At 36.6% G+C, this 22409-nt stretch overlaps 3 protein-coding genes across 3 annotated transcripts in view; all 3 read left to right on the top strand.

The window, feature by feature from the left end:
- The first annotated feature begins 6885 nt into the window (after positions 1 to 6885).
- Positions 6886 to 9015, top strand: LOC134811058 (organic anion transporter 3-like). The gene has a single exon (XM_063817769.1). It carries the CDS (start codon positions 6898 to 6900, stop codon positions 8395 to 8397), a length of 1500 nt encoding a protein of 499 aa, XP_063673839.1. The 5' UTR covers positions 6886 to 6897; the 3' UTR covers positions 8398 to 9015.
- A 1753-nt stretch (positions 9016 to 10768) lies between these two features.
- The window catches only part of LOC134811456 (Fanconi anemia group D2 protein-like), a 41241-nt gene continuing 29600 nt past the window's right edge, over positions 10769 to 22409 (top strand). Inside the window, exon 1 of the mRNA XM_063818290.1 lies at positions 10769 to 10800. The gene's annotated coding sequence lies outside the window, so the exon portion shown is untranslated. The remainder of the gene's footprint in view (positions 10801 to 22409) is intronic.
- Positions 20375 to 21088, top strand: LOC134826847 (tubulin-folding cofactor B-like). The gene has a single exon (XM_063839350.1). It carries the CDS (start codon positions 20375 to 20377, stop codon positions 21086 to 21088), a length of 714 nt encoding a protein of 237 aa, XP_063695420.1.

The raw sequence follows: 22409 nt of genomic DNA, 5'->3' as shown, positions 1-22409 counted from the left end.
CGACCAAATGAACAATATTGAGAAATATCTAGCAACATCGAACAACATTAATCAACATTGGTCATTAAGCAACACTAAGCAACATTTGGGCAACATCGAATAATATAGGACCAAAAAATTAACAACATTGAGTATTGAAGCATTGAATAACATTTGAGTAAAATTAAGCGATATTTGCGTAAATTTGTGAGCAGTCGCCTATATAAGGAGAAGACTGTCGGGAACAGTTCATTTCAATCAGTGATGTCAATGTTTTGCCCGCTCTGTGATAAACAATTCGCTAACAAGCGAAGTCTGTCCTCACACAAAAGTCGGTTTCATCGAGAGAACGTACAGTCAGACACAAGCTCTATCGTGTCAAAAGCTAACTCGGATGTGTCTGATGTTGAAATGGATTATCCTGCTGCCACATATTCAGATACTGATACAACAATATCTGAAAGATCTCATCAAGACGGTTCTAACTCTGAGGAAACAAGCGGTGATGATGAGTCAAAAACAGAATCTAGTATTGTTCGACAACGCAAAGGCAAGCGAAAAGGTGTAGTAATCAAGCAAATAAATAAAAAGGTGAAGATGTCGAAATTACTCAAAACTCTAGACGTCCTGTTACAAAGAAAATTATGTAAAGAGGAAGACACATGTTTCGACTTTTTATTCTCTTACATAATGAAAACTGAAATTTTTGAGACATTGGAGCAGCTTCTCGCTGACTGTGGACAAGATATCACCACAATTTTAAGTATGGAAGAGCGAGCTCTATTGGATGCAGTTATCATGACTACTAGTCTATCTGATGTCAACAAACTAATGAACGAGAACAAAAATATCGTTAGGAAGATTCATGAACTTTATAACCAAAACGTTGTTAACTATTGATAAGTATTTGGACATATATAATATATATGATATAGAGTTATTGAATATAGTTTTGTTTAAGTTATCTTCAAAAATCTAAACGTGTGTTTCCTTGTCTACATTATAACTTATTTAAATAATACATTATAATTATCATTCAGTATTCATTCATATGATATAATTTTAGAAAGTAGAAAATATCTAGACCAGTTCTTGACAAGAGATTTGTGTCAAATACATTGCACAGATGTTACTGTAACTATGCTGTACAAGGCTTATGGCTATACAATGACGTAGTATTCTTGAGCTGCTGTAGAGTAACCATCTGCATCCTGAAAGTGCTCTTTATAAATTAGATTTCATATCAAACAGTCAGTGTTACGTGACCGACTACGGTAAAAGAATTAAAAACTTAACCTTAAAGTTAAAGATAATAACAATTAAAGCTGAATCAGAGTCAAAATTTACGCAACACACCGCTGAACGCTGAATGATAGTGTAAGCAAAGTTGCAGGTGTTGTCCTGAAACGGTACACTCTGTCCCTAGTTAAATTTAGAAAGCTCATTATTCATTATCTCACTTTATCAGCACACTTTACAAATAAAAGGTCGCCGCGTGCCAGATGTTAACGCTGTTGATAGTGATACTTGGTGTTTCATTTATATCTAGAGACTATCTGAATAGAATACGAATCATCTAATTAAATAAATGTACAGCTTCATCTTCAATTACACAAGTCACGTGACTAGATAAGTCATGTGACAGGCGAAGATGATGACATGAAACCGCTGCACCAATCAAGCAGAAAAGAATGGCTTCGACTGGGATTCGAACTTGTAATCTCCGGCTAAAAAATCTGGCAGATTAGTCAACTGTGCTAAAGCTAAATGTACCCCAATTTTAGGGGTAAACGGAGCTCGAAAAAATCCTCTTACACTACTCCTACGGCGGTCTTGCGCTACTGCAAGCGAAAGGGCTCTGGTTAGAGCAAGGTTGTATAAAACCTACAATGCAATACTGGGCCGCGCGCCTACACCCAATAATGCTTCTCGCAACCACTTATGCAAATATGCAGAGCGTTGAGATGCGAAGGATTGACATCGTGAATCAAATTAATTATTCTCTAATGACGACTTATATTTAAGTAAAACGTTCCATGGCCTATCTAAAATTCGATAGTGAACTTTATATTATCAGTGTTGCGTGCTGATAAATATTCTGGGATCAATCCACGCAATCGTTGCGCGCGATAACATATCTTTGTGCTCGGCCGGTTTTAGGCTTGAGTTTGTGCACCAAGAGTGGTATTTCGGATGCTAGTAAAGCTCTTACAGGACACTGGCTCCTTTTGCCAACTGCTTTTGGTTTAAGCGCTGTCTCACATTTGGAACCGGCACGGGTATAATTTTAATATCCTTTCTTGTTTCGTTGAAATCTTAGGTTGTACTAGACCTAACAAGTTTATTATCGAATGTCTCTTTGTCGATAAGTATTTTGACATTTGGGGAAAATTTGGGATTAATCTTACTTCGGAATATGTATTTTAGCATGACGTGTCATTCTTTTTGTTAGTTCAGTTCGTTTTCAATTTTTAATCTTAATTTTAACCACCTGAACGTAAACAACAAAGAGAAGAAGAAGGCCTGCATGAAGATCGCTGAGATCAGCCTGAGGGCATCGTATACCATCTATTTGTCCAGAAACAATACCATATGGACAGTTGTATCACGTGGTGACCCCCACTGTCGCTTCACTATAGTCTTCGACGCTACAGTCTTCGACGCTACAGCTTCACTATAGTCTTCGACGCTACAGGGGGAGCCGCGCACTTCGTGCGCGGCGGGTCATACAACGTATGACAAATGGACAGATGATTGGGAGTTAGTCAAGAGACCAGTAATAGCATAGTAGTCTGGGCCCAAACATTCTACGCTCCAGAGCGTAGAATGTTTGGGCCCAGAAAAATATGTTTAATACCGCTATGAACCCGTCATAAGCCGGGGACTACTATGAAAATGATGATGCTGTGTTGTTGAAAGACCTTTGACCAATCAAAGATGTACCTCATCACGCCAAGCAGTTATGCTTATAGAGTACAACAACTTTATAACACTCCTTCAGTACGTTTTACCTAACAATATCATTTTTAGCTAGCAGAGTGGTTTTCAGAGGGCATTAATTCGAAATGTACTATGAGCTGATCCCAAGTCCAGACGCCATTTTATTCTTTGTAATTTTCAATAACCCTGTCTAGTCATTGACTACTGATTATATTTATTATGATATCATTATTCATTGTAATGGCAATAAAATTTAAATTTTGTTTTACTAAATTTTGTTTTACTAAATAAAATCGCTGCATCATGTAAGCCAAGCTTCGCGTACGAATATATGTTTAATTCAAATATGCATAATGACTTGCAAAATGCAGCGATTTCATTGGACGAGAGCAACTGTTGACGACGTTTGACTCAATTAAACAAATAATCAAAGTTTTAGCATATTTTACAGCATAAAATTTAAACAAATGAAAACATATAATGCTCTTAGTGGTAAATGGCCGTTTGTTCTGAGCTGTATGATTTTTTGACAATCAACTAGCGGGGCAAGGAATGTACTGGCTGGTAGCTTTTGTACACACCAGAACGCTAGTCTGGTTGATTAGTGACCAAATTAGAGGCGTTGATAGGAAGGCATTATAATTTGTGGGTGTAAGAGGGAATATTTGGCATGCATTATTCTAGCAGCTATTTTGTAACAAATGGTCTTTACGATTATTAAGGACAGTAGTTATTTTGGGTGTTCAATACTAAATCATGGCTAAATGTCTAAGTGGGGGCCGGGGGTTTAAATTTAAGGAAGAAAAAGAAATGAATATTGGGTTATAATATTAATCATAGATGTCAACCCTGATATAACTACAATGGTAGCATTAGCTCGAAAACCGGGTTTCAGCCCCCCCCCCCCCCCCTGTGTGGAAGGGTTGACATCGTCAATCAAGGTCAATCATTTTTTTAAGTTCGTTTAGTGTTATTACCTTGACATACGTTGCATGCCACTTTTCGCGCGCGATATTTGTGATACGTAACATGTATCAATTATTACCTATGAGGAGTCCCCACTAGGAGGTTGGTACATACATACAGTACTCATAAATGGTTTACAAGGTTTACAAACAAAATTACTGAATATTGAAATTGGGTTTCTAGATTTTCGGTTAACAGTAAACTACAATACATTTGCATTAATAGGTACCCTAAGAAGATTCCAAATCGATTGACAGACTTCCTCGTAATTTTTCCTTTGATTATGAATTTGTCAATCGCAGCTCAGGCTATTGCATATAAATTCTTGTCACACCTATATAGGATTGATGGCACACGATGTTCTCGAACCAGGTACCTTAAGACTACTTCTAGGGTAAACCTCTCCCTAGTAGACATTAGTGATGATGTTATGTCATAATTTTTACTTTACTTTAGTTGCAACCTCTGTCAATTGTCATTTATATTTACTAATCCTGCACACACACAAATTACACAGAATATGCAGTTATGTACAGCTCTTGTTGTTGATACTGACCCTCTGTGAAAAGTACTTAATAATTATGATAAACCACTCCTGTAATCTTGGTTACAATTGTGATTGTTACTGTATACCATTGGCGTAACGTTTCAGGACACGTTTTTTTTAAGTGTGGTGAGTTGCTGATTTCACCTTTTTCAAAGTAGAGTGCACAAAATGAGGAAAAAGTCGCAATGCTTTTTAAAGTGCAAACATACATTTGTACATAGGATGAAGTGAAAATATTCAGCAGTTGTGATTTGAAAAAACGAAGTGCCAGGCTCAAGCAGAATATGACTTATGAGCAATTAAACTGAGTGCCAAAAATCAGCAAACCATTTTAACCTCCAATTGACTAATTCCATTGATTTTGCCATATTTTGCTCAAATATTGTTCACATAACACTAGTAGATTGGAGCGAGTAACTGTTTTCAGCATTTTAGTCATTATTAGCAATTCCAGTAAGTGACAGAATCCAGCAAAAAGTCATTTTTATATCTGAATACGACTACTCTATTGATGGTTCTTGTCAAAATATTAAAAAGATCAAGGCGTGACTGTGCTATTTTCTGGATAAGATAATGTTTGGTTGTGTCTTTAAACTTATTCTTACATGTCTATGTGCGAGCCATCAGCAAAAAGTCACACATGTATCAGCTTGAAATTTATCTTTTTTTAATTGATAAAAGAGATGAAATAAGTATCGAAATTTCAGTTCTCTTTTTCAGTCACCTTATTGACTTTTAGATTGAAGGTGCCATTAATCAGTTAAAAGACGGCTTGAACTCTGTACTGCTTACACTCAATTATGTCCCGAGTGCCCAAATTCAGCATATCAGTCATATAGATAAATGATGTAAAAAGACAAAAATTGTCCATTTCTTGATCCATGGGTGTACAAGTGTTAGTTTAAGCATCTATTTCGAAAAGTAATGTGTTCATAAAGGGGTCAAAAACAGATAATAATATTAGAGTACCACTAATCAGCTGTAGTGACTGCTGCAGCCAGCGTGGGAATTACCAACTATTGGAAGTCAATATCAGCATTATCAATCATCTCAAACCACCAAATTGTTTATGTTGCAGATACGAATCTTAGTTTAGTTATATCCTGAAAATTTAAACAACAAATGTGTCCTGAAAATCAGTAAAAAGTGACTTATTTGACAGAAATAGTCATTCTTACTGCTAAATGGCACTCCTTTTAGTTCAGAATATTGTTTGAGGGAGCGTTGTGCCTTTTTTGTTTAATGTGGCACAATTTTGTTGCACTGTGTGCCATTATTCAGCTTAAAATGACTTATTTTTCTAGGCATATACCAATGGTAAATCACATAAAATTTGTGCTTTGTAAGCAGTGTTGTGATAACCTGCTATAACTAACTTAAAACTGGCACAATGAACTTCAAACATCAATAGTATGTCCCAAATTTCCATGATGAACATGATATTGTTGTCAGAAATCTACTTTATCGTGCCAATATTCAGCAAAAAGTCATTTCTATGAAGAGTTTAAGCTAAAAGTATTATTTATAAAATGACTTTTTGCTGAATTAGAACACACAATATCGTTAGATTTTGTAAAGAATCATCTTAATGAACCTGCTTATGCTGTCAGACATCAATTGTATAGTGCCAATATTCAGCAAAGAGTCATTTCTTTTTAATTTTTAATCGTGATGAATTTGACCTAAAAATGACTTTTTACTGAAAACTGACACACTCTTAAGTTGATTTTCGGACAGAATGCTGTTGAGCAGACTTAATCTCGACAGTATGATTGAAAAACGTTCTAATTTTTTGCTTTCTAGCTACTGCAATGTAAAAAAACTCAATTGTAATTTTGTGAGTGAATTTTTACTGAATACAGGCACACAATAGGTTTTTCCTAGGTTACATTATTACAGACCAACGTTTCTTGAAAGTTGTTACAGTTCATTCACAAGCTGATCGAAAGTATGGGCCTTGTACAACCCCTTCAACCAAACTAGAAATTTGACCAAACAAATGACTTTTTGCTTATTTTGAGCACAGTTCAAGTATTCCTACCCCAATCCAAATATTCTTTGAATAATTCTGAGACATAATCTGAATTTTGAACAGAAAAGTCGCAAAATTCAGTTTTTTACGGGCGTTTTAAACATTATAGTCCAAAATGCTGAAAACTGGCACTACCTTGGTACTATATTATGACATATTAACTAACTAATGGATTTTCCTTACAGGGGCAGTTAAGATTGAAGGCATTTCTGTGCAACACTTTCTAGTTACTAGTCATTTTACTTTCATTGTCAAAAGTGTCATGGCACTCAAAGTCATTTTCACCACACTTAAAAAAAACGTGTCCTTCAACTACTTCTGCTCCATGATTATGATATATGTTTTTTACTCTTGTAAAGGACATGTTCTAAATCTTATTATCATTTGTAGATCTAACTACTAAATTAATGACAACATTTCAGGATCAATCAGAATGGCATCAGTTAGTACAATTCCAGAGGCTTTGAAATCTGTGGGTTATCTTGGCCGATTCCAGATTATATTTTTCATCATATTTGTTGGAAGCTCCTGCTTAAATGGCAGTATCACATTTCAGTTCCAGGCTCTCTCTATCATGCCTGACGTTATATGCCTGTCTGAAAGATGTCAAGCTCTGAAAGACAATGAAGGTGATGATACTCTAATTTGCAAACTCAAACCAGAGGAATGGAAGTTCGACAATACTCACCACAACTGGCTAACAGAATTTGAACTGTACTGTGACAATACGTATTTGAAAGGAATGGGAACAACTGTGTATTTTGTTGGCTTTATGATCGGAGTCTCCTTGCTGAGTTCCCTTTGTGACAAATTTGGGAGACAAAAAACAAATATCTCTCTTCTTCTGGGATATCTGCTGGCACTCATTGGTTTACATAACTCTACTACCTTATCTAAGGTTTATTTCTTTCGATTTGCCCTTGGTTTCTTTCATTCTGGAATTTCAGTTTGTGTTTTCACAGCTTTCAATGAATTCACCCTGCCAAATATTGCTGCATTTGCTAACGTTTCAGCTGGAGCTGCTTTCACGGTCGGAGGCTCTGTTTCCAGTTTTCTTGCATATCATAACCAATATTGGCAGGACAGTATTCAACCTTTGATTTTCATTCAATGTCTTACCTTGCTAATTTATATTGTTTTATGTCCAGAAACCCCATTCTGGCTCCTTGCCATAAACAGAAATTTTGATGCCATAAAGTCACTCAACTTTGTTGCGAAACTAAATGGAAATCCACCACTGCCAAAAGATTTCACACTTCCTAAATGTAATGAAGAGAAGGAATCTGAAAATCCATTTAGAATCATCATCTCCAACTTGACTCTCAGAGATGCAGTTATGAAACTTTCCTTTGCCTGGTTTACCGTCTCTACCTGCTATTATGCATTACAATTTAATGCAGGTTCACTCGGGGATGATGAATACAGCGTAATGGTCTGGATGGGTCTTGTTGATGTCCCTGTAAGGTTATCAATTGTCTTCTTTGCATTCAAATATGGAAGAAAATGTTCAGCAAGATGGTACTTTGCAGTTTGTGCCGTTGCTCTTGGACTCTGTCTGGTTCCAAGTGTTTCTGAGATTTATGTGGGTAGTATGACACTAAAGACCATCTTTGTTATGATTGGGCACGGTTGCGGTGGAGGTATCTTTAGCTTACTCTACACTTATACTAGTGAGGTACTGCCTACACTTGCTCGCTCTACTGGTGTCAGCATGTGCTCAACTGTTGCTAGAATTGCTTCCATTCTCTCTCCTTTTGTTATCATTCTCAACCAAATATCCGGATCTCTGATCTACTTTATTTCCTTTGCTTGCATTTTAACGTCTATGTCACTGATGAAGAGTATTCCGGAAACTTTGAACAAACAGCTTCCTAACAGTGTTGCAGAATGTGAGGTGCTGTTTCATGGGAAACAGAAAGTTGAGTCAGTGTAATTTAAGTTCTCACATGGTTAGTGGAAAGGTATTAGTTATATTGGGTGTTAATTAATATTTGATATTTCTTTGATTTTCTGAATAAATGAATATTTATTTTGCATCATGTAACAAATTAAGTTCTTCCCTGTAAATGCTAGTTTGAATTTAATTTATATTGCTCTTTTGTTGCACCTGTAAAAGCGTTTGTGTCAATTAGTTATACATTTGAGTTCTGTCATGTTATTTTAACTATATTATATGAAAGGGATGGGCGCAGGCGCTCATACCTAAATGTATCTGAATGTGATATAAAGTTTTACTGTTTGGCTTGCCTATTTTAAAGATTCTTTTTATTCGTTTGCTTCTCTTCTTATATAATCTGTTGGGACTGTATTGTAAATAATTGATGTGAAATGGTAGAAGTATAATATATGATATAATATAATGTACATATTAAGAAAGAAAGAATTAAAGAAGAAAATGATTATTATGACATGGACAACTGAAATAGGAACTACAAATTTTAGAGTACAAAGCTAACATTCAAATAAATAAACACTCATGGAATATTTTGATATAATTACTAGGGTTTAAATATTAGAGTCATTAGATCATAGAATGAACTTTCGATGTGGCGTAGTAGTACAATATAATAATAATGATTGATTTTGGACACGAAGGGAAACACACAAATTTGGCTTGGAAACTTCGTTTATTACATCGCTAGAGCCTACAAAAAAGAAATAAATTAGTCAGATAAAATCAATCATAATACTCAGTCAAAGAGATTCAAAAATTTATAAAAAGGTCATGATTAGAGAATATCATGAAAGTCGATCAGAAATTGGAATACGATAAAATTGTTTCACTGATAGCGTGGTAGATAAAATTTATAAAGAAAAATGACGCAAAATTGGCACAAAATTGTTAAAATTAATTAATTACAGATATTGGTAAAAACCACAAAAAAACTACCTTTTAATTTCCATCCTATTTAAACCCCAAACATTAGTTCTAAACTTTGCACAAAATCTAGCCTCTTCCCTATCTAATAGGGAAGGTTTAGTCTTTTTCACAATCCCGAATTTGAAACAGTCAAAACTGAAAGTGTCCTTGTGTACATCGTAACAATGCATTGATAAGGCTGAGTGCTCGTAGAGGGCACGGTCGTCAATGTTGAACTTGTTCCGGTGCCCATTGAGCCTAATGTGGAATGGAGTCAACGTCTGCCCAAAGTAAGTGTCCTCAGATCCCTCAATAGCCCTACACTGCTGGCATTGTGCAACGTAAATAATGTGCTTATCTTTGCACGTGAGGGATTCGTCTAGATTAAGCTCCATGCCGTTGACCATGATCTTAGAGTCAAGATCGAACAATACCGGGCAAGTCTTGCATCCAGGGGCTGAGCACTTCTGTGATGTTTTTTGGGGACATTCAGCCTTATTTCCAAGTTGTCGATTCTTCACTACCCTGTTTCCGATTGAAGGATGTTTTCGTGTGGCAAATATCACACGTATATCTCCACATATCCTCCTGATGTCCGGTCCAAGTTCGTGAATCAACTTCTTCAGCTGAATGTTGTCCGAAGAGTGTTGTACTGAAAAGACTAAGTTATCAGCGTTCTCACTCTCCTTAGACCTGTTGGCTCCGTGGGTGTTCTCCAGTACTCTGACAACTGCTCTCGGCTCGATCTCCTCTAACTTAACGCTGTTATGTCCGCTTTTAGATAAATCTGCTTTCAGCTCCATTAAGTCTTCTACACAGGTTGAGTCTTGCGAGTTCCTTTCTATGATTCGTATCATCTGGGAAAACGCCACAGATTCGAATACATGGTGAGGATGAAAGCTATCCGTTCGCAAGTAATTCCTAGCATCTGTCTCCTTTCTGTAGAGTCTATATTGGATCTGGTTGTAAGTATCCAAGGTTAGAGTGATGTCAAGGAAATTAACAGTTTTACCGATTTGTTGGTCAGCAAATCTGATTCCAAATGGTTCTGCCAGTTTGTTCAGTTGCTCCACGAATAGATTGAACTGTCGGACTGTTCCTAACCACACCCCAAGTACATCATCAATAAATCTCCTCCAGAGGTCTACCAAACTCCAGTTTTTCATCTTTCCTTTGATCTGTTTAAACAATAGCCAATGCATCGTCACATCTGCCACTTGTCTTGAGATACAATTTCCCGTCGGGATACCCTCCTTGTTAATGTATCCCTCTCCCTGATAAGTGACAAAGGACTCCCGGAAAATCAGGTCAGTGAACTCATGCAAAGCCGCTTTTAGCTCTTGTGAGAAGTTGGTATCACTATTGAGGGCATCCTCAAGAGCAGTAAGCGCTAGTTCAGGCCTGATGCTAGGATATAATGCTGCCACGTCTAGAGTTTTAATACTTTCAACACTACTATATAACAAATAATTTGAGGTATGAGATATGATAGACGAGCGTAAGTGTTGACGTGCAAAGGACTGCTGTGAGTGTACTTGAAGATTACTCATCCTCCTCCTTCTCATCAAAACTATTCTCATCAAAACTATTATCTGGACTGAAGGTATTGCGTTTACAGTGTTTATTGTGCTTCTGAACATTGAACTCTTGATAATATAACTATGTCAAATAATCAGAGCTCAGACATTAGTCTCCACTCTTGTGAGCGCCCTTTAGAACATTTGAACTTTTCATTCCAGTCTGAAAAATCAGAGAACTGTAACAATTGTCTGTCAAAAGACATCAAGATTGACTTTTTAGAAAAAAAGTTGTCTTTATTGAATGAAATTATCAGAACTAGTGATCTCATTGCTCAGTACAATGATAGCCTCATATCAGATCAAACTCAAATACAAGAACAGAGTTTTAAGTGTGAAAATTTGCTGCCAAACTTATCAGAGGAGATTGAATGTGAGATCATAACCATTACCCCTCAGTCACACGTTGTTATCAATCAAGTAGAAGCGTTTGATGTAGATGACATTGTTGTGGAAGATGTTGTATCGGACAGTTTGTTTGTTGACAACGATGTCGTGGACAAGGTTGTTCCACAGGAGGTTGTTGGAAACGAGATTGTTATCAGTGAGATTGTTGTTAACGAGGTTATGGCAGACGAGGATGATGTGTCTGATCTCCCTGTATCTACTGCTACTGGTGAATCACGGATCAACACCCCTAAGCCCAGAGACAAATATCCAAACTTGGTCCCTGCCCCTGTCTACGATCCTATAACACCGGGGCCAATGAATATATCTGTAACTTGTTCCCCATCACCAGTGAAACCAGTTACCCTACTAGATGATGGTCCATTCTCTAAATTTTCACTTGATCTATTAATGGAAGAACTTGAGTTCAGTCACGGTTTTAAAAACAGGAAATCGGTTTATTTTGGTGACTTTCCCTATGAGTATTCAGGTGCAACACATGACCCAAAAAGTGTACACAATGATTCCTACCTTGCTAAACTCAGCTCCCACATTAATGTGATATTACCCAATTTCAGACACAATAGTATTCTCGTCAATCTATATGAAACTGGAGCAGAGTTCATGCCAGCTCATAGCGATTCTGAATCATGTATTGTAGAACACTCTGATATTGTAACCATTTCACTTGGTGCGACGAGAACACTGCAAATTAGATCAAACGGCAGCAATGAAGTTGTGGGCTCTGTACAGCTTCAGCATGGAGATGTCTTCATCATGTCCAAATTGTCTCAGGCTGACTTTCAACATGAGATACTGCCAGACGAAATGTGTGATGAACCCCGGATCAGCATCACCCTAAGACTGATGAAGCCCCCTAGGATCACTCAGTCAACTGAGTTTGGTCTGCGTTCACCGCCCCCACCCATCCCTCATTTAGGACACAAACTGACAGACTCTTCTTCACCTGCACTCTCAGTTTGCAAACAGTCAGCTAAAGCTTCACAAAAGTCTGTCCTATTCATAAGCAGCTCTATGTTCAGGTTTCTTGATGCGGACAAGTTATCATCGTCCACTGTTAGTGCTAGTAAACTGTTTTATCCTGGGGCTGATGCCAAAGTAATGTTAAATAAACTAAAAACTGACCTACACTCCGTTCCATCCCCATCTATTATTTATATTATGACAGGAACTAATAATGTGAACACAGTCTATTTTGGCTCAAAGTCACTGAAGGATGCAGCGGGTGACATTAGTAATCTCTTAAATTATCTGAAGTCAGTGTATCCGAATGCAACAATTAATGTTCTCAATATTCTTCCCAGGAGTACAAAAGGCCGCAATGATGTTGTGGCAGAGCTGAATAAGGTTATTAAGGATATGTGTAGCAAAGATTCTTGTTTTAATTACATTAGCACCCATAATTTATTTAACTATAATAGAAGTGGATTCAGGAAAGAATTTTATTTTGCCAGACCATCTGCAAAAATATCTGATAACTGTCACCTCAATACAAGCGGTGTTATTCGACTTGCTAAATTTCTGAAGTATTGGGCCCATAAGCAAGTTTGAATTTTCAGAAAGATTGTTAACATTTATTTCATCTAGATAGGGGATAATTACACATTGTTCCTCATGTTTATTGAAGTTTTAGAAAGTTTTGTTATTATCTCATACAAATTTGCCAGTTCTGCAATTTATCTTATTCTGACAAGTTTATAGCAGCATAAATTGGAAAAATTTTCATGCTCTCACAGCAGTTCTTGCATTAACCCGTGCATTAGTAAAATCACAGTTTCATACCATGCCAAAAAGCTTGCAGTGGGACATTGCAACATGCAGGGAGGACTAACAGGTATGCCAAAATGTCTTGAAATCCAAGATCTAATCTGGAAAGAGAAATTAGATGTTTTATGCCTGAATGAAACAAATCTTAAGTCGGATATTGACTCAGCCAGTCTAAACCTACCCAAGAATTTTACTTTCATCCGCAAAGACCGTCCTAACGACAATGGTCATGGGGGATGTGGCATTCTCATCAGTGAGCACATAAAGTTTAAAATGATTCAACTAAACTTAGTTTTGCAATATGACCAAATCGAGGCTATTTGGATCCATCTTACAGATTGCAATATTTTCATCTGCTGTTTCTACAGATCTGAGTTGTTTAGTCCTCTTGACAAATTTTTAGATTATATGACAGACTGCATGATGAGTATAGGAAGTAAGAATGTTATTTGGCTGGGTGATGTAAATGTAGACCAAAACAACATCAGCAGTATGAACTATAAGAAATTAGACATTACAATGAAAATGTTTGGAATGGTACAGGTAGTTCAGGATATTACCCGCATTGCTAAACTAGGAAACAGAATCACAAAGACCACAATCGATGTTGTCATAACAAACACTTACTCCAAGTTTCTTGACTGCAAAGTCCTTGATGATTGTATAGGAGATCATCAGGTCGTAAAGTTCATTGTCGATTTCAATGTGCATAAGGCTTCAAAATTCAAGAAGTTACTAATAAGAGATCACAGCAAAATGAATGTTACTGCTCTTAAAGAATTTTTGGAAACTTGTGATTATAGACCAATAATAGATTCAACTAGTCTGAATGATGCAGTTGATGGTTTAAACGAACATATTGATCACTACTATGATCACTTCTGTCCAATTAAACAAATTAAGTGCCATAGTGATTACATCCATAAGCCATCTCCAGAATTTTTAGAAAGTAAGAAATTGAAAGGGAAACTTTACCGTAAATTTTTAACACACAACAAGAACAGACGTATACATCCAAATGGTCTTATACACTGTAATAAATGTGACTCATTATGGATGGCATATAAACGGCAGAGAAACTATTCAACCTATTTGTCTAGAATTAATAGGAAGACTAACTTAGCAACAGAACTGAAAGCCAAGTGTGCCATGAATGATCTAAAGGGTGTATGGAAAACGATAAAGACAGCATCAAATCTGCCTGTTAAAGCTAACAATATCAATAACAATCTTGATGCTGAAACCACCAATAAATATTTTGCTGAAATAGGTCCAAAGATCCAAGCAGAAGTGCAGCTGGAAAATGAAAATGAATTTCTATCTTATCTACAAAATGAGCAGATTGACAACGAGACCAGCTTGAATAGCTTTACTGAAATAACTGAGTCCAATATCTTAGACTATGTGGCAAGTATCCCTCGTAGCAAATCCACTAATGATCATATACCATTGAGAGTGTTTAGACAAATTTTACCTGCATTTATTGCTCCATTAACACATCTTGTAAATTTGAGTTTATCCAGTGGCATCATGCCAAACAGCTGCAAGGTTGCAAAAGTCACCCCAATCCATAAGGATGGTGATACTGAGAATCCTAGTAATTATCGACCAATCTCAATTTTACCGATTCTTGGAAAGTGCATCGAATTTTGTGTGAACTCCCAACTGACTCAATATCTTGATGAAAAGGGAATACTTTCAGAGCATCAATATGGTTTCCGTAAAGATCACTCTACAACTTATCTCATGTTAGATCTGTTTGATCGTATATTTACTGCTAAGAACAGTGCCAAGCATCCTGCAATTATCTTCCTGGACATCAGAAAGGCATTTGATACTGTTAACCATGATATTCTCATTCAAAAGCTGAAGCATTATGGAATAAAAAATACTGCATTGAGCTGGTTTAGGAGCTTCCTCACAGATAGATTACAGCAAACTAGAGTTGGGAGTAGGATAAGCAGTTTACATTCATTGAACTCTGGAGTGCCTCAAGGAAGTATATTAGGACCAATTCTATTCAGCATTTTTATCAATGACCTGCCTAATGCATGCCTATTTTCTAAACCTTATCTATTTGCTGATGACGGTGCATTATATTTTGACAATATATCTAGAGGAAACTATGGTAACATCAAACAAGAGTTGAAATTAGTTATCAGATGGCTTCAGGCTAATAAACTATCCCTGAATAATGAAAAAACAAAACTAATGATCCTTGACTCTAAGCCTAACCTTGATGCCATCCTTGTTGAAATTTGTGATGACCTTACTTTGGTAATCTGTGAAACTAAATCCCATAAGTACCTTGGACTTATAGTTGACAGCAGATTGACATTTAATGAACATATTGATAACATTAAGAAAAAGATATCCAAAAGAATTGGTGCTATGTATAGATCAAAAAAACTTCTCCCTCTTAAGTTCAGGAAGATGTTTGCTAATGCACTTATGTTGCCACATTTTGACTACTTAGACATTATCTGGTCAAGAACATATAAAAAACGACTAGGAGAGTTAGATATCATGTACAAAAAGGTTGCTAAAATAGCCCTAGATGTAAACATCAGAGAGAGGTCGGTTAATGTATACAAAAATATGGGATGGCTTCCTCTCCATTTGAGACGACAGGTTCATCTTAGCTCATATATGTACCGTATAATCAATGAAACATGTCCAAAGCATTTTATCGGGAAATTCTCGTATATTTCTGGTGGATCACGTGAGGCAGAAAACTGCAATCTTTATACTCCTAAATCAAGATCTCACAAGGAGTTTAACTATCTAGGAACTAAGGCCTGGAACATATTACCAAAGTCCCTTAGAGAGTGTGACGACGTTAAGAAATTTTCTAAGTTATACAAAGAAACTCTTATGAATATGGTGCTAACTGATGAGAATTACCAAGGGGATAACTCTTACGATAAATTCATGATCCCACCCAACACTAGCCAATGTATCTAGGCAGTTATGTTATTTCGGTTAAGTTATCTCAGTACATAAGTGAATCCAATCTATCCCCTGCAATCAAAGTATTTCCATGCCTATTAAGCTATTACAGAAAATTAGGAACATCAGTGGAAAGGTGCACTGTCAATCATTATTGCTCCATACCTCCAGTCCTCCTGTTATGTGCAATTCTCACTGCTATGTATGCTCCTCATTTGTATCAATTATATTGATGCTACATTGTTATTGAATATGAAATAATTTTCAACCGTATTAATTTATTAACTTATTGTAAATAGCAAGTTTGACAAAGGGATTACGTTTATTTTACCCGGAGTTCGTTTAAGTTTAGTATTGTAAATAGTTAATTTGACGAAGGGAATACGTCTATTTTACCCTGAGTTATGTTTTAGTTCAATCTTGACACAATTTTAAAATTATAATTTAATTATTTTATATATATGTATTGTCCATAACTAGGGTGGCCTGCTAACAGAACCATGATCTGCCTTGATTCATCCTTCAGCACAGAGAAAAGCTCCTTTTTTTATACATTATGATTACAGAGGATCTGATATTTAGATATATATTGCTGTGCTGTAAAAATTGACTTTATTTATTTATTTATTTATTTAGAGTAAAGAGCTGCAAGTTTCTAGAAGCGCCCTTTAGCGTCTCCTTGTTGTAGCTGTTGATCTGAGAAATAATGTCTGGGGTATCCAAGATGAACTCCTCCTCACAGTATTTTCTGCTGATCTGAGTGACGTACGGGCTCACAAACTTCTCTAAACGATAAAGGGGCCCTCCTTTAGTTGCGTGAACTAATCTGACAGGTGGTATAGTCTTTGCCTCGATTTGTTCTTGAGATAGTTTGTGAACCTTGTATAAAGGGTACGCATATGGTATTTCAGGGCGGATTTCAGGTGCGTGGACCATGTTCCCCTTGTCATTTATACCTGTGATTCGCTTCTTTACCTCCTCAGAGATGATGTTCAGATGATGATGTTTGAGGACTGCTTCCTTCACTTTCAATTGAGTCTGCTCCATTTTCACTCCTACACTTATCTCCAATTTTGTAAATTTTGTCTCCTTCTCCAGTTCAGATTTAACTGTATCCATCACGGTCCTATAGTCCAAAAGCAGCGTAGCTCCACCTTTGTCCGCACTCGTGACGAATATACTTTGATCCTCTATTGATTTCAAGATCCAGCCCTTTCCTCTCTGTTCGGCATCAGTAAGGTTTGAATGTGGTTCGTCAGGATTTGGGTTTGTGACGAATCCCGTCAATCTTGTTTTGATTTCATCGAACAGGGGATGACTGTAGTCTTGCGGATGCCTTCTAGACCGTAGTCGCAAATCCTTGTGGATATCTTCAGTATCACCGGCTGTATCTGTTTGGGTTTGGTGGAAGTATGCTTTCCATTCCATCTTTCGCAGGAACTCTTTAACGTATATTATCATATTATTAATAATAATAATATGATAATGTTACATGGGAGTATTCAATTTTATCTTTTTATGTCCACAGTATAATTACTTGGGGATAATTACTTTTCTTGGGATCCCTCTAATCTGTTTTGTTTGATTGTGTTTTATGAGCCAATTCAAAAACTCTCTCAGAAACTAAAGCTAGTTGAGTACTTATCTGCTGCCTAAATTGTTTAAAATTGACCACCTATAAATTCGAGTGTCGTACTAGAAATATATTAATCAATTAAAATTATTCAAATGTTATCAGAATGACATCTACTAGCACGATACCTGAGGCTTTGGAACGTGTTGGCTACTTCGGGAGATTCCAGATAATTTTTCTCTTCATACACATTGGAATTGGGATCATCAATGGCAGTATCACATTTCAGTTTCAGGCACTCTCCATCATGCCCAAGGTTATATGCCTATCTCAAAACTGCCAAGCCTTGCAAGGCAAAGAAAACGGTGACACTCTAATTTGCAAACTCAAACCAGAGGAATGGAAGTTCGACAATACTCACCACAACTGGTTAACAGAATTTGAATTGTATTGTGACAATATGTATTTGAAAGGAATGGGAACAACCGTGTATTTTGTTGGCTTTATGGCTGGAGTTTCAATACTCAGCTCACTCTGTGATAAATATGGGAGGCAAAAGACCAACATTTCTCTTCTTCTTGGGTTTCTGTTAGCAATCATGGGCTTGTATCGATCAACATCTCTAATAACGGTTTATGTATTTCGCTTTGCCCTGGGTTTCTTTCATTCTGGACTTTCCGTTTGTGCTTTTACAGCTTTTTGTGAATTTACCCTACCAGATATCGGTGCTCTTGCTAATATTGTAAATGGTGCAGCTTTTGCATTAGGAAGTTCTGTTTCAAGTCTCCTAGCGTATAGCAACCGACATTGGCAAGACAGTATTCTACCTTTGATCTTCTCACAGACCATCATACTGTTATTTTATGTTGTCTTATGTCCAGAAACTCCATTTTGGCTCCTTGCAAAAAATAGGACTTCTGAAGCCATACGGTCGCTTAACTTTGTTGCTAAAATAAATGGAAATCCCCCGCTCCCAATAGATTTCAAACTCCCTAAATGCAACGAAGAAGAGGCATCTGGAAATCCATTCAGAATCATTATCTCTAGCCAAACCCTTACAAAGTCAATATTGAAACTTTCCTTTGCCTGGTTCACTGTTTCTACATGTTATTATGCATTACAGTTTAATGCTGGCTCACTTGGGGACGATGAGTACAGCGTGATGATCTGGATGGGCCTCATTGATATCCCTGCAAGGTTATCAATTATCTTCTTTGCATACAAATACGGAAGAAAATGTTCTACACGTTGGTACTTTACAGTTTGTGCTGTTTCTCTTGGACTCTGTCTGGTTCCGAATGTTTCTGAAATATACTGGGGTAAGATTACCCTCAAGAGCATCTTTGTTATGATTGGGCATGGTGCTGGTGGAGGTATATTTTGTCTGCTCTACACTTATACTAGTGAGGTACTGCCTACACTTGCTCGTTCTACTGGTGTCAGCATGTGCTCAACTGTTGCTAGAATTGCATCCATTCTCTCTCCTTTTGTTATCATTCTCAACCAGATATCCGGATCTCTTATCTACGTCATATCCATAGCTTGCATTTTAACCTCTATGTCACTGATGAAGAGCATTCCTGAAACTTTGAACAAACAACTTCCTAACAGTGTTGCAGAATGTGAGGTGCTCTTTCATGGGAAACAGAAAGATTTAAATAGTATAATTTAGATTGAATTAATTAGAGTATGGGGTAGTGTAAAATTAATTATATGGGTATGTAAAATACCTTATTATATAATATTTTATATTATATAAGCAACGAAGTTCCTTAATGCTAAATTAACAGATAGTCCTTTTTATATTTCACTATACTAGGAGCTAAGAGCCGCTTTGAAATCAGTAATTTATAATTTTGATATCTTTTGTGGATATAATACAGTAAATACTTTGTCTCATTTCACTTCATATAAATGTAAGCAAGTGAGTAAACTAAGTCTAAGTATGTAGATAATGTTACGTATTTCATTTTAAAGGTTATCAAAACTATTAACTTATTAAGAATTGATCATCGACCAATCGGGTGTCATTGATTTTGATCTAGTCTTGACTCTTGATTACGCTGTTGAGTTATTTTATTGAATTGCAGATAATATGTTCCCGTCAACTTTCGGATTCGAATATTAAGTTTTATGCTATTTTATGCTTATTTTCATCTTATTTGGTATATATATAATCAAACTGACATTCTTTTTAAAGCTTCTTAACTTCCTTTCTTAATTTTTCTATTTGTTGTACAATCTGATAGAATATTGACTTGTTGTATTATACTGAACGGACATGCCTCGAATTTAGACGCCAAATTAAAATTCGGTTTTAAGCTAATGTTTTAAATGTTTTAGGTGATGCTTTTTTATTTTATATGTTTGTGTAAAATTCTGAAAAGTTTTATCTTATTGATGAGTACCAACGTACAACTTAAGATTTTGTTAATGTATGAAATTATATATCAATAAACATTAAACAATGATACGAGTCTAAAATCTGTATTAATATTATATTATTGTTATTGCTTTATTGTGTTCATTCTTAATTCTTCTTCAATTCTATTTTTGGGACCCACAAATTCTTTTCCGTTTTGTTTTATTGTTTACTGTTTCGTCACAAATCTCACCACAAACAATTCTTGAAAGTCAAATAGTTCAAAAACTGTTCAAAACATTAAATACGATGTTTTAACCTTGTTTATTTTTATAACTATTCGATGAAGATACACTCATAACATGTTTAATCCCACTGTAGGCGTACAGTTGTGTACAACAAGCAGGCAACACCATGGCAGCTATAGTAACCAACCCTGACTTCCTCAAGCTCAGCATCACCAGCGCAGTATCTCCTATGGCTACAGAGAAGCGGTTCCCTTCACACATCACCGTCAGAGAGCTCAAGGGAAAACTTGAAATGATCACCGGAGCATCTATGAACTCGATGAAAATAGAAATATTCAACGACCTAAACAAGTCAATCGGGAAGCTTACAGACGACGATGCTATTTTGAAGAATGTTTTGCCATCTGATGTGAGGTTACATATCACAGACCCTACAGCGGCTAATTTCCAGGATACTAGCGCTGTTGAGAAATACGAGCTGTCGAAGGAGGAGTACGACCAGAAGGAGGATACTGTCCAGGCTTTTAAGAAGCGCAATAAACTTGGAAGGTTTAACCCTGAGGTACAAGCAAAACTGGCGGCTCAATCGGAGGAGAACAAGGAGAGGGCCTCAAAGATGAACATCGGTGACAGATGTGAAGCACGCACTCCAAAACAACCACCCCGACGTGGACAAGTCATGTTTGTGGGAGAGGTGGAGTTTAAGGACGGTCACTGGGTTGGGATCAAGTTTGATGAGCCCGTGGGAAAACACGACGGAGTGGTGGAGGGAAAGAGATACTTCAAGTGTGAGAATAAGTACGGTGCATTCCTCCAGCCCAGGATGGTGGAAGTTGGAGATTTCCCTCCTGAAATGGACTTTTCTGATGATGAGATCTGATTTTTATGTGCCATTCCGTAGATTACCAAACTGCCCGTCATGATTATTGTGAGCACGTTGCACAGCTCGAATTTTCACTATGTTTTTTCCTTTCGTAAGATGCTGTAACTATACGACGTTATTTGATATAATATTTTTTGTAAATATTCAGTTTCACTGTTACATAATATTTCCTTGTTTCGTTACCCAAAATTGCACTGTCGGTGTCAATGAAATTAGGACGATCATCGACTAAGTTCGGTTCTTCGATACAAAGTATCCAACAAATCATCCCTTCAATCAAGATATAAACATTTCCTTTCTTCATAACAATCAAATTGTGCAGTATTTGGTATAATTTTGTTCCGCCAAGTGCCCAGAAGTACCAGTACCGGGTAATGAAGGCTGCAACTGTAGGTGTTGACACTGCAGTGAGTCTTGTTATCTCCAAACTACAACGCCTTTCAGACACCAACTTGATAGAACAGGTAGGGAATATTATCCATATTTATATTAATTGTTGTTGGAAGCTTCCAAAATACAATTGACCACTAAGATGTGAAATTTGAAAATGACCAAAATTGCCATATAAGTATACATCATACATTTGTAAAATATAATATAGTAACATTGAGGTGAATTGAAGCATTCTTATGTGTATAAAAAGCCTGAAGCTAATCAATGCAGCTGTGCCTTTAGAAGTTTTTAAAATGAAAGAGTCGTAGATCTAAAGATTTGCGAGGTGTTCACTAACTTTACCACACCACTGCAGTGTTGGGAGATACTACGGAGCTGTCTAGATTCGTGGCTCACACACTGCCAGTGTGCCCAACAACAAAGAGCCTGTTTTGAGGAGATAACCAAGCTTAAAAGATACAGTTACCACGAGGAAACAGTGTGTAGATTGTTTGGTGGGGCGGCCGTGCAACAGGGAAACTTAGTGGAGGCTAATCTCTACTTATCAAGAGGTAGTTAGTTATCTTATCAAGTTGTTGGAATGCTCAGTAAATATGAGGACCCGTTAGATGGATTCACATAAATTTTAATATAAAACTAGGATCAATATATAATATATACTTATATATACTTATATATATATAAAGGGTAAGATTATGCGTAAATCGTAAACCCGGTTCATCGGAACCAGGTTAATCGAGAGTCTATATTAAATTTTGATTATTATCATCATATTCAATATTTAATTTAATTATAATATTCAACTTACAATTTTTTTCAGTGGTATGTAATTCAAGGAGGATACTAGATCCTGATCTGTTCGAAACTGTGAGCAACATTCGCAACACCCTGGTAGTAAGATGGAGCTTCAGAATGCTCAACGACA

This window comes from Bolinopsis microptera, chromosome 2 (genome assembly GCF_026151205.1).
Source record: "Bolinopsis microptera isolate Bmic1 chromosome 2, MBARI_Bmic_1.0, whole genome shotgun sequence".
In the NCBI taxonomy this organism is placed as follows: Eukaryota; Metazoa; Ctenophora; class Tentaculata; order Lobata; family Bolinopsidae; genus Bolinopsis; species Bolinopsis microptera.
The sequence above is the reverse complement of the archived record's forward strand: the minus strand, read 5'-3'. Positions and strand labels throughout refer to the sequence as shown.